An 11,843-nucleotide genomic window follows, 5' to 3' on the forward strand; every position below is an offset into this window, starting at 1 on the left:
GGATGCTCAGTTTCCAGCTTGGTGGTGCTGTTTTGGGATTCGACAAAGCCTTTCAGACATGGGACCTTCCTAGAGCAGAAGTTGGATTGAGGACTTAGGAGTTAGAGGCAGGCTCAGATGCCCGCCAAACTCTCTGCTGACTGATTCCCAAAGAGGTTGAGGGAGCTGCCCGCCACTCAGACATTTAGTGACCTGGATGAGAAAGGCAGAGAATGCAATAGGCACAGATCTAGGGAGATGAGGAGCCATGGAGGCAGACTGTAGCTCTGGGTACTACACAGTGTGCACGGACTGAACACATGTCAAAGAGTTTGGATGGATAATTTTATACTATACGTATGCTGCCATCATGTTTGAACTCATGGGCGCTGTAAACATCTGTGAGACAGAGATTAAGATCCCCACCCACGTAGAGCCCCGCTGTGTGCAGGACCCGCCTGAAAGTCATCTTCACCTACTACATCCTACCTGAATTAGTCACAGCACTGTTAATGGCGTCCTACACTGTGTGGCTATCATCAGTAGCACCGTGCATATTGTTCATCCCTTAGGTAAGGAAAGGAATCCCAGAATCCATTGTAACAGGGGTGAGCTGAGAAATGACACCAGTCAAGGATAGGCAAACCTTGGGTGGATTCTGTTTACATGAGGCTGCTAGAGTTGTTATGTGTAGAGACACACAGAGTGGGGTGGCGATTGCCTCAGGCTAGAAGGGAGAGCAAAGCTACTGTCCATTCTGCAGGATGAGTAATGGTGTGGGTTGCATATCGATATAATTTAAATACCTTTGGGGCTACTTTTCTCTTTAAGACAGGGTCTTGGGTATCCAAGGCAGGTCTTGAACTTGCTGGGCTGCCCAAGGATAACATTGAACCCTGATCCTCCTGCCTCTGCCTCCCAAGAGCTAAGAGTATAGCCGTGCATACTTAAACTCTGTTTCTGTGGTACTGTGAACTGAACCCAGAGCTTAGGAGTGCCAGACAAGCCCTCTCCAAACTGAGCCGCATCCGCAAATATTCATGATCAAATAAAGATTTCTCTTCTTAGGCAGTTATGGAAACAGCTTCCAGATGGCTCCTCTGTGCGCCAACAGCCCTGATTCTCTGCTGGACACGGGGAGTTTTGTTGTCTTTCTGGTTCACTCTCTGGGAACCCTGCCTGACCCTGTTTCTCAATTCCCAGTTCTGACCCCCTCCTTCCCTCCTCCCCTGCTGTCTTCCTCGGTCTGGACACACTTCTCAACCTGCTCCTTTCCCCAGCAGCGTCCCTGTCACCTAGACTTCTGAGTTTCTAGACCCTAGCTTTTCTTTGAAATGTCAGTTTTCAAGTCCCACAAAACCTGAAAAAAATAATACTACACCTTAATTTTTTAAAAGATGCATTTGATTTTATTTCACGTGTTTCTCTGAAGGTGTGGGTGTATACTCCGTGTGTGCCTGGTGTGCTCAGGGGTCAGAAGAGGTCATCAGATGCTCTGAAACTGGAGTTACAGAAAGTTGTCAGCCACCAGGTGGATGCTGGCAAGTCCACCTGGATCCAAGAGTGGCAGGGCTTTGAACCACTGAGCCATCTCTCCAGCTCCTAAACCTTTAAAGCAATGTTTTCATTACCTGTATGTGCATGTGACTGTATGTGAGAACATGTCCTCGTGGGTTCAGGGGCCTGCACTGGAGCTAGAATTCCAGGTGGCTATGAACCACTTGATGTGGGTGTTAAGAAATGAACTTGGATCCTCTGTAAGAACAGTGTTTGTTCTTAATTGCTGACCCATTATCTCAGCTCCACAAAATGGATTTTTATAATTAAAAAAAAAAAACAAAAAACAAAAACAAACGAACAAAAAAACGAGTCTGTTGTAATCCAGGCTGGCCTTAAACTCATTTTGTCGCTGAGAGTGACCTTTCACTTCTGTTATTCCTAAATTCACTTCCTGGCTGCTGGGATTATAGACACACACACACACACACAAACACACACAAACACACACACACACACACACACACACACACACACACACTGTTTTTAAAGCAGTGCTGGGTAGTAAATCCATACATGCTAGGCATGAACTCTACCAACCGAACTACAACTTTGACTCAAAATAGACCTTTTGTTTTGCACATTTAAAAATACAAGGTGTGGGCCGTGGTGGCACATTCCTTTAATTCCAGCACTTGGAAGCAAAGGCGGGGGATTTTTTGAGTTCGAGGCCAGCCTGGTCTACAGAGTGAGTTCCAGGACAGCCAGGGTTACACAGAGAAACCCTGTCTCAAAAACACAAACAAACAAACAAACAAAAAACCCAAAAAACAAAAAACCAACCAACCAAACAAACAAACAAAAACAAGGTGTGATGGGCATAGATGCCACGGTTGATGTTCAGTATCACAGCTGGGAATGCACTGATGGCCTCTAGAAGGGCTATTTGATATCAGTAGATGCTATACTTTTGGACCCTATGCATTTGGCTCTAGATAGACTATAGGTACAAATACTAATTAGCCACTACATACATATGTTCTTTCTTTCTTTTCTTTCATTTTACATGTATGGGACATTTGTCTTCAGGTACATCTGTACACCAGGTACATCCTAGTGCCCGAGGAGGTAGGACGAGGGCTCAGGGTCCCTTGGGACTGTAACATTTGTGAGCTGTTATGACAGGCTGGAAATTGAACTCAGGGTCTCTGGAAAAGCAGCCAAAGTGCTCTCTTTTAACTGCTGATCTATTTCTCTAGCGCCAATATGTACCTTCTTTAAGACCTCCTTCAGTAGACTTTGAGGCTAAACATTGTCTCAACAAACTTTCTAGTGCTTTCTAGCTTCTGTAGTCCCCACTACTCAGGCTGTCTGCTATTGATGTGGTGCAGCTCTAAAACAAACCACCATTTGTTGCTTTCTAAAAATAAGCCCTTTTAGGCCTGGAGGACATGTGGCCTTTCCCTCCTGAGCTGAAAGGTTGGTTTCTTCAAGACTGACAAACAGCTGCTTATATCTCCTCAGAAGAGCCACAGCCCATCTTTATTGGAAACAGGAAGCTTGAACTTGACAGCCCAGGTGAAAGGACTCGATTAGACCTGAAGTTCAAAGCCCTTGACCTATTCTGAAGCAGATTTTGGTATGTGTGGAGCTAAATAGCCAAGATCTCAAAGGAGCTGAGCAACAGTGCTGCACCTCAGAGCGAGGAAGAAGCACAGCGAAGAGACACCCAGCGTTCAAGGTCCCTTACAGATGCGTCGCCCCATGAAGGTCTTGGATACAAAGTAGCATCTCAAACTCACTCAGACCGAGGCTACCTTGCCCGCTGGCACACAGCATACAGAGGGGGCGCTGTTATGTCAGCATCTATCCCTAAAGGCTATGCCTTTTAGTGCAGGGGGTTTCCTTCAGCTCCTGGCTCTGGCTGAGCTAGTGTCCTCAGTGTCTCTAGTTATCATTTTATAATGGGCAGATAAACTATGTCTTTTATTAGTAACTGTGTATCTCAAAGGGTGCGGAACAGTTTATCCTTTAGCTTATTCTCCCTCAGACTGCATTCACTCTTCTTCTCTCCAAGCCTAGGGGGTAACTCAGGTCCTTATGCACAGTAGGCAAGCGCTGGAGCACTGAGATGCAGTCCCTGCCATTCACACCAGATCAATGTTTATTGCAGTGCCTATAATCTGACTGGATAAGCAAATGGTTGTAACCACTTCTTAGCTTCCAAGTTCTATCATAGAAGCAAGAGCATGGGGGAGTGCTACCTCAGCTAGTTCATTTATTTGTATATTTTCTTGTTCCTTTGTTCTTTATTTATTACTTATTTATAAATGAGTAAGCAAGTGGCTTACTGAAGAGTTTACTTGGCTTGTTGTTCCACAGGGAGAATTGAAAATGGCCGGGAGCTGTGACAGCAGGCAGCTGGAGCAGGAAGCTGAAGGGTCACATCTTCAACCACAAGCAGAAAGCAGCGTGAGGAAACCAGAAGCTGGGCCAGAGGATGGATGGAATTTAATTTTCTTTCCAGGGCTGGCCTGGTAGTCTAGGGAGCACGAGAGTAGGGAGTCTCCTGCGCTGGCCCAGGCTGTGGTCCCTTCTTCTAATGCAGTCACTCACAGGTCCCTCTTGGGGGACAAATAGAGAGTGGAGCCATTAACTGGAAATCTGGACGGACCTTCACACGTGTCTTTTGGCTCACTTGGGAATCATACATGTGTCACAGAAGACTGGCTCCCTATCTAGAAAAGAGCAGCTGAACACTGGTGCCTGTGGGACCAGCTAGGGCTGCCCTTTGACAGATGTCCACTATTGTGAACAGCAAAGCTCATGGGACAGTGGGATAGCTTAGTGGGTAAAAGATCAGTCACCAGGACTCCCGGGGTAGAAGTTGAGCAACAGCTCCCCCAAGTTGTCCTCTTGGACACATGTATCCATGACACATGTATGTGTGCGCACAGACACACACACACACACACACACACACACACACACACACACACACGTAAATTTAATTTTTCTGAAAGTTAATGTTTAAAAAAGATTTATTTATGGTTAAAACAAATTTAGTGTACGTTTGTTCTGGTGTGTGGGTGCAGTTGCTCACAGAACCCAGAAGAGGGCGTTGGACGCCATGGAGTGGAAAGGATAACAGTTGTTAGCTGCGGAATGTGAGTACTGGGAGCCAACCTCTGGCCCTCTGCACGAGCAGTACTTGCTGTTAACTGCTAAGCCATGCCTCCAGCCTCTTGAAAAGGAAATGAAATATTACATCTTAACAAAAAAAAAAAAAAAAAAAAAAAAAAAGCCAAGAGGCAAAGAAGGCAGGGACTCACCTTCAGCCCCTCCCTCCTCATCCTCTTCACAACTGCCTATTCCCATGTGTGATCGTCCATCCTCAGAAAAGCTTTCAGTTCCATTGATGAAGTGCTTGCTGTGTAAGTATGAAAACCCACACACCATCCCAAAAGTGTGTGTGTGTGTGTGTGTGTGTGTGTGTGTGTGTGTGTGGTGGGGTGAAGACAGGAGGGCCCCTGGGGCTCACTGGGTAGCCAGTCTAGCTGAATCATGAGCTCCAGGCTAATGCAAGGCCTTGTCAAAAAATAATGGTGAATGGTGCCTGAGGAGCAACACTCAAGGTTGACCTCTGAACTCCTCATGACTACACATACGTGCACCCATATGAACACACTCCCACAAAATACACACAATCTTTTCAATTCTTTTACGGCTCTTTTTCCCTCTAGACTCTCTCATGCCAGCCTGAAGCAGCTCTGTGCTTTCCTCTTGATCATCTCCCTAGGCCCACTATCTCTGTATGATTTTCAAAACAGCTTCATTGAGAGATATTATACATACTGTTTACTCACTGCTTTATAATGTGTAATCCAATGGCTCAGGACGTATTACATTATCATGTTTTAAAACTATGATACACTGATATATTCTTTTTTTTCTCATACTGTTTTTCAGTGTACAACTCAGTGCCTTTAATTATGCTGTTACTACATATCCCAGAACTTACAAAAACAAACAAAAACAAAAAACCACTCCTAAAAAAGTTCAAATAGTCATTAAGCAATAACTCCTGACCCGTCTCCCTCCAACTCCTGGCCTCTAGTTGCCATGCTGCCCTGTGACTCTGCTGACTAGACACCGCCTGTAAGTGGACTCACACTTCATTTGTCATCCTGTGTCTGGCTAATTTCTCTTAGCATAATGTCCTTAAGGTTCATCTGTGTCGCAGCACGTCCCAGAACATCTCTCCATCTTATTGCCTAATAGAATTCTGCATTGTTATCCCTTTGTCCACCGACGGCCGCATGGACCGCTCCCATCGCCTGGCTACTCCCAGTAATGAATCCTGGTGTGCAAGTATCTGCTTCAGTCACTAATTCTGGTTCTCCGGGGTGCATTCTTTATGAAGATCCCCCTTTTATCTGAGGTATGACATCACTATGTTCTTATGCTGACTCACACTTGCAATCCTCCTGCCTCAGCCGGTGCTGGGCCATTGATGCCTCCAGTACCTCTGTGCTCATCTGCCACAGGGCTCCCTCCCCTGCCACCCAGTATTGGGGAATCAAACCCAGAGACCTGAAGAGTCTAAGCAAATGCCATTGAGTCAATCCCTAGGTCTTATCAACAATAATGTTTCTACCATCAGATGTCTGACCACCCCACTTCTCTATTCACAAACCTTTGACAGTTTGACACCGAGGTGCTCATTAAAGTCTGAAAAGATGATTCAGCCCATAGCATGAATGAGTGAGTTTGGTCCCCAGAGTGCATGCAATAAAAACCAGGGCAAGGTAGATAGCTTGTAATCCCCAAACAGAGGGATTACAGATAAAGACATGTAGGTCTCGGGGCTTACTGGCCAGCAAGCCTAGCCTTCTCCGAAAGTTCCAGGGCAGTGAGAGACCCTGTTTCAAAAAGAAAAACAAGTGGACGGTACCTGGGGAATGACCCTCCCCCCCCCCACCAAGTTGTCCTCTGGCCTCCATGTGCATGCCCACACGTGTACCCCACATACATTCCCATCAGATAGACATGCACTTGCTTAGCTAAGCCTTCAGAACCTGAGTTGGGGCCTGTCAGAGTCTCTGAGGCAGGAGACTTCCATCTTTTGTGCCGACTTCTCTGCTCCAGACACCTTAGACTTCCCATTCTTCTGTGGAAGCATGCTCCTCTCAGAGTTTAACCTTCAGGTCCCTCTTTCTTCCTTTTTCATTATTATTATTATTGTTATTATTATTATTATTATTAATGTGTACATGTATGTGTATGCATGTGAGTGAGGAAACAGAGAGATATCCAATTCCCTGCAGTTATAAGCAGTTGTGAGCTGCCAGATGTGGGTGCTGGGAACTGAACTCAGGTCCACTGCAAAAACAGTCAATGCTCTTAACCACTGAGCATCTCTTCAGCTCAGGTTTCTCTTTCCAAGATCACACACCTCCAGATCACTGGTCTTGTTGGCTCGAATGTTGTAGTCAACTCTTCCTGTCTTTTCCATCTGTCTAATGATAAACATTTCCCTAATGTCTACACTCCCCGCCCCCAGCCTGCCTCTCACTCTCCTGTGCTCTTTAAGCTCCTTGTCTTTTGTGAGGATTCATTCACTTGGTGTGGTTGGTCCAAGGTCTTGTCTTCCCTGGTATAGTGATGACTCCCGTGGACCGAATACCTTCTGTGTGTCTCAGGCTGTTTCACACACATCTCCTGCATCACCTGGTCACAGCCTGACAATATGGACGCATGGAGATGCACTCACAGTGTCAGAGACATCTGGAAGCTTCTACAGCCCCAACAGCACAATGCTGCCTGCCCCCATCCCTCAGGGAGCACGGTTCCCTTACTGGGCCCGCATCTTCATGCCCTGCCAAAGAACCTGACACACACTGGTAGCCAATCTAGATCTAGATGAGGGGATAAGATAGACGAATAGGAGGGACCCGAGGTCTGCACACTCTTTCTCCAGTGGTCTTTGTGAATTGAGCAACCTTACCTACTCTTCCAGCCTTAGTTTACCCAACATAAGACGTTCATATTAAACTTATATCCCATGATTATTGAGGCTGTGTTTTTAAAAAAGATTGTGTGTGTGTGGGGGGGGGGGCAGAGTAGAGTTCGAGTTCGTGGGTCCCCTGAGAGAGATTCAGGGTGGTTGCAAGCTGCCAGCGCTGGGTGCTGGAATCTGAACTAGTGTCCTCTGGAAAAGCAGCAAGTTCTATTAACCGCTGAGCCATCTCTCCAGCCCAAGGCTATGCAAACTGGGTCTCTCCATACAAACACCAGTATTTAGCATTTTCTTCCCACCCTCAGGATCTCAATTTGGGCGACCTAGCCCCCCGAAGGATGTGTGGCTGTCATCCTCCTAGAATCTAGTGGTCCAGCTCTGAGACAGTGCCACAGGGAGGCAGAGTGTCCTCTTGTTCTGCTGGCCTGGCCTCCGCACTCTGAGCTCTGCTCCCAGAGCAGGGCGGGGCTGGAAGCCTAGACCCGCCCTTGGGCCTCATTATCTACGTTTCCGCGTCAGGCGCGCTGGGTGAACTTGGCAAGCCCTCCCGGCGGTGGATGGGGAACACTTTGTGCCGAGCGCCCGCCCGCCCGCCGGGCCCTCCTCCTTCCCACCGGCGCCGCGGGGCCTGGACGCCTGCGCTGTTCTTAGGTCTGGGGTCTCTCGAGTGCCTAGCACCTGGCCCCGCAGCTCTGGACTCCCGCTCATCGTCCCTGGTGTCATCACCGATCTATTGGTCTACGGGTGTCCAAATGCGTAGACACCGCACGTAGTCAACAGGGTCATATAGATGCCGTGGCCCATTTTAAAACAAAGCTCAATTATAAGCGCTCAGCCGCTGTTTATTCCAGCCCAGTTTCAGATCCCCGAGGGCTGCTGTCAACTAGCACCCACAGGAAGCTCCATCCGAGCAAAAGGAACCTGGCTCGGAGCCTCGTGACTGGTTTGAGACTACCAGCTCCCTCAGGTCCGGACTGCTAGAGCCTAGGCAGATTTCTATGGTGGGCAGAAAGTTGAGGACCCAGTCTCCCATTCAGTGCGATCAGACGTACTGCGTGCTTGGTGGCTGAACAACAAGCGCTGAAGGTGGCAGAGACGGTAATGTCTCTATCTCCGGGACCTCACCTCCCACCCCCCTTCCCACGATCTCCGCTCCCCTCTAGCCAGGGCTGTACGCTGCTGCCTTGGTTCTAAAGTGCGTCACGGACGGGCACCAGCCGCGCTGCTCCACCGGCCTGGGTGAGGTTGGCGCCGAGCCAGCGCAAGCTGAGCCAGCAGCTCTTGACCATCACCCCGCCTAGAGACACCGGCGTGGAAAGCGCTCAAGCTGCGCAGCATCGGGTCGCTGCTGGAGACGCTCTCCGCTTTGGGCTCGGCGCCCCCGATCGGCCTCGGCCAAGCTCCGGAGCACGAGGTGACACCCCCTAAACTCCCTAGGCTGGCTCCCTAGGTTCATGGAGCCAGGAAGATTTCTTCTGAAGAAACTACGCCTCGGCCTCCCTGGGATCCTCGCCCCGCCCCGGGTCTCCGCCCCCTCCCCTTGGCTGGGGATCCCGGACCCGGCGGCGACCGCCTAAGAAGCTCCAGCAGCCTGGACAAGGAGGCGGCAGGGGGCCGGGAGCTGGTGGCTACAGACTCGCCCCGCCATGTGACGCGGTCCTCCTTGCCTGCGATCCCAGCGCCAGCGCCCGCGCCCAGCCGCGCCGCGCATCATGCTCCTGCCAGGACACCCGCGTCCACCACCCGCGCCCCAATCGGCGCAGAATCAGGGCCTCCGCAGGCAGGTAGAGCCTCCGGGGCAGCTTCTGCGCCTGTTCTACTGCACGGTCCTAGTGTGCTCCAAAGAGACCTCCGCGCTCACCGATTTCTCTGGTAAGAGCGCTCTTGCTTGCCTCGAGCCCGCGTTCCCCTAGCTGTTGCCCAGGTGAGTGGCCTCTGCATGGGGCACTACCTGGTTGGATTAAAGTTGAAGTGTTCTCCCTAACTAGTTATCTTGCCTCGTGGGAGCCCTTGGCATCTAGGTGGTGGTAGCAGGGAAGTCAGCCCTTATTAAGGCCGGGCTTATTTCGAGTTTCTCTAGGCTCTCTTGACTTTTGTTAGTTTCCTGGGCATCGGCGACGCAGCCCTGACCTTTGCATGTTCACCAGAGGACCCCTAAGCTGAGCCCGGACCCCTAAGCTGAGCCCGGACCCCTAAGCTGAGCCCGGACCCCTAAGCTGAGCCCGGACCCCTAAGCTGAGCCCGGTACCACGCCCAACTCTGGAAGATTGCCGTGGTCTGGACGAAGGGTTGCACTTGGCTGGCCACTCACACGATAAGGGTGCGTCCCAACCAGACTCCAGGGTACCCATGTAAGGAGACTTGTCCAGGGCACGTTGGACAGAAAGTCCAAGCCAGCCTCGAGGGGGGGAGCCTGGGAAGACTGGAGGTCTGGTGGAGATGCCCGGAGACTGATAGAAGCTGACAGAACAGAGACTGGACTCAGAGGCATGACTCTCCAACAAAAGGTGGCAGCACCCCCCCCCCAACACACACACACACACACACACACACACACACACACACACACACACGACTTTCTCCTGCCAAGTCAAAGATCAATGTGCTCTTTGGCGAATTCCTACCTGACCTCTGAGCAAAATACCTTAGCAAGGTGTGAGGCAAGGCTGCAGGTGGCAGTTAGTTGTGGGGATGGTTTTTAGAATCCATGCTCAAAGTGACAAATGTCTTTACCACTGCAACCGCCCCGGATCTCCATGTGCTCGGCATCTTTCTCCATCAACCCCAAGAAGCATCTATCTCTACCTACATCCTTTCTCTTGGGACCTTCTGCCTAGCTCAGGCTGGGCACAGACTCTAGCAACCCCCTTGCTACCGTTTTTTTTTTTTTTCTTTTCTTTTTCAGCATAATTGTGGTAAAGTCACCTGTCTGCTCCGCTCTGTTCTGCTCGTGTGACAGACTACTAGGCAAAGAAACTGGAAGTGCAGACTTGAGCTGGGTTTCTGGTTTGCTTACAGAGAATGTCATTCATTGTTAGCTGAGGTCAGAGGTTCTTTGCTTAGAATATTTAATATCAAGGCAGTGTTCTTGCCCGGCCAAGGAAGCCAAGATATGCCTGTTTGGCAAGCAAACCACAGTCCTTAAAACCAAGCTGCAGAGAATCAAAACTCTGGTAAATGTGCTGAGGAAATTCATCGGGTTTTTTTTTTTTCTAAGCACTGTGAACTTTTTTCTTTTTCTGTGACAGAACTTTCTTGGCTTCCAGAAACTTTCTGTGTTTGCTGATTTAAGCTGTAGCGAGCAGCTCCGAGTTCAGCCACTCTCTTGCCCTGATTATTGTAAGGAAAGAATTAAAAGCCGACAACCACCCTCACCCCCCCACCCCCATCCCATGACATCATTGCAACTGAACAAATATTGCTTTAGACAAATTGTAATGAAACTCCCCCACCGGCAGATTATAAACTCTTAAGAGTTTGTTTCTTGAGGGAAGCAGTTACAGTACTAACAGTGTGCAGTTTACCACACGAGTCTGGAAATTAACTGTGCTTAGCACCTTGACATAGAGCAGATCTAATCTACAAACTGGGAGGCAGCATCCTGTGAGAAGCAGGTGCTTTGGCTCTTAAGTAGTGAGATTGATGGATGGCTTTTCCTGCTGTTTTCCATGGTTTCTAAGTCTCAGAGCCAACAGCAGGTGGTGGCATTGCCGGGCCATTTCAGCCTTCCTCCTTACTCTCTAGGGACAGAAAGAAACATGTGGTTCTGTCTTCCCAAACTGTAGGCCTGCTCAGGTTTAAACCCAGGTTCTATATAATGTGGGACAGGGAAAAAAACCTCCATAGTCTCAGCGAGAAAAGTTGGCCCATTTAACTTTAAATTGCAGCTGCGGGAGCAGACCGTGCAATAATGTGGTAGCATACAGGGAAAACCTACGCTCCCAAATGGACAGTTCGAGTGTTCAGTTGAGAGTGTTGGCCTCTTCTTGTGATTGATTTCCTGTGGCCTCTGTGCCTGATTTCCTGGGGACAGGCAGGCCTGTTCCCTTTCGGGAGTTTGGCAAGTGTGTAGGCAGGGACAGACACAGCAGGCTCTCCCCTGCAGAGCCTTGCCACAATAGCCCAGGGCTAGGAGCATGTTTGAAGACAATACAGATACTTGCTTTCTAAATAAGAGAAACATCAAAAAGGTGTGGGAGAGAGAGGGAGTTCAGGACCCCCTGGGCTCGTGAAGAAGGACAGAGGAAGTGTCCATGTGAGAGAACATCCCAGAAAGTCGTGGGCCCCCACCAGAGGGCCCCTGTCAGAGTCATTGAGTGCAAAGAAAGACTCACCGTTCATCCCTGCA

General features: G+C 49.3%; 1 protein-coding gene across 10 annotated transcripts in view; it reads left to right on the top strand.

Moving 5' to 3' along the window:
- The first annotated feature begins 4,653 nt into the window (after positions 1–4,653).
- Eva1c (eva-1 homolog C (C. elegans)) overlaps positions 4,654–11,843 on the top strand; it is a 78,391-nt gene continuing 71,201 nt past the window's right edge. For 5 of the 10 annotated variants that reach the window (NR_133573.1, NR_133572.1, NM_001199210.2 and 2 more), the window contains exon 1: positions 8,794–9,367. Coding sequence is in view for 5 of the 10 variants with exons in the window: in NM_001199210.2 (NP_001186139.1) it covers positions 9,208–9,367 (160 nt within the window). In the remaining 5 variants the exon portion in view is untranslated. Of the gene's footprint in view, positions 4,911–5,757; positions 5,918–8,011; positions 9,368–9,400; positions 9,420–11,843 lie in introns of those variants that run through there. The other 5 variants (NM_001316760.1, XM_017317131.1, XM_006523085.4 and 2 more) reach the window with 5 other exon arrangements.

This window comes from Mus musculus, chromosome 16, assembly GCF_000001635.26.
Source record: "Mus musculus strain C57BL/6J chromosome 16, GRCm38.p6 C57BL/6J".
Classification (NCBI taxonomy): Eukaryota; Metazoa; Chordata; class Mammalia; order Rodentia; family Muridae; genus Mus; species Mus musculus.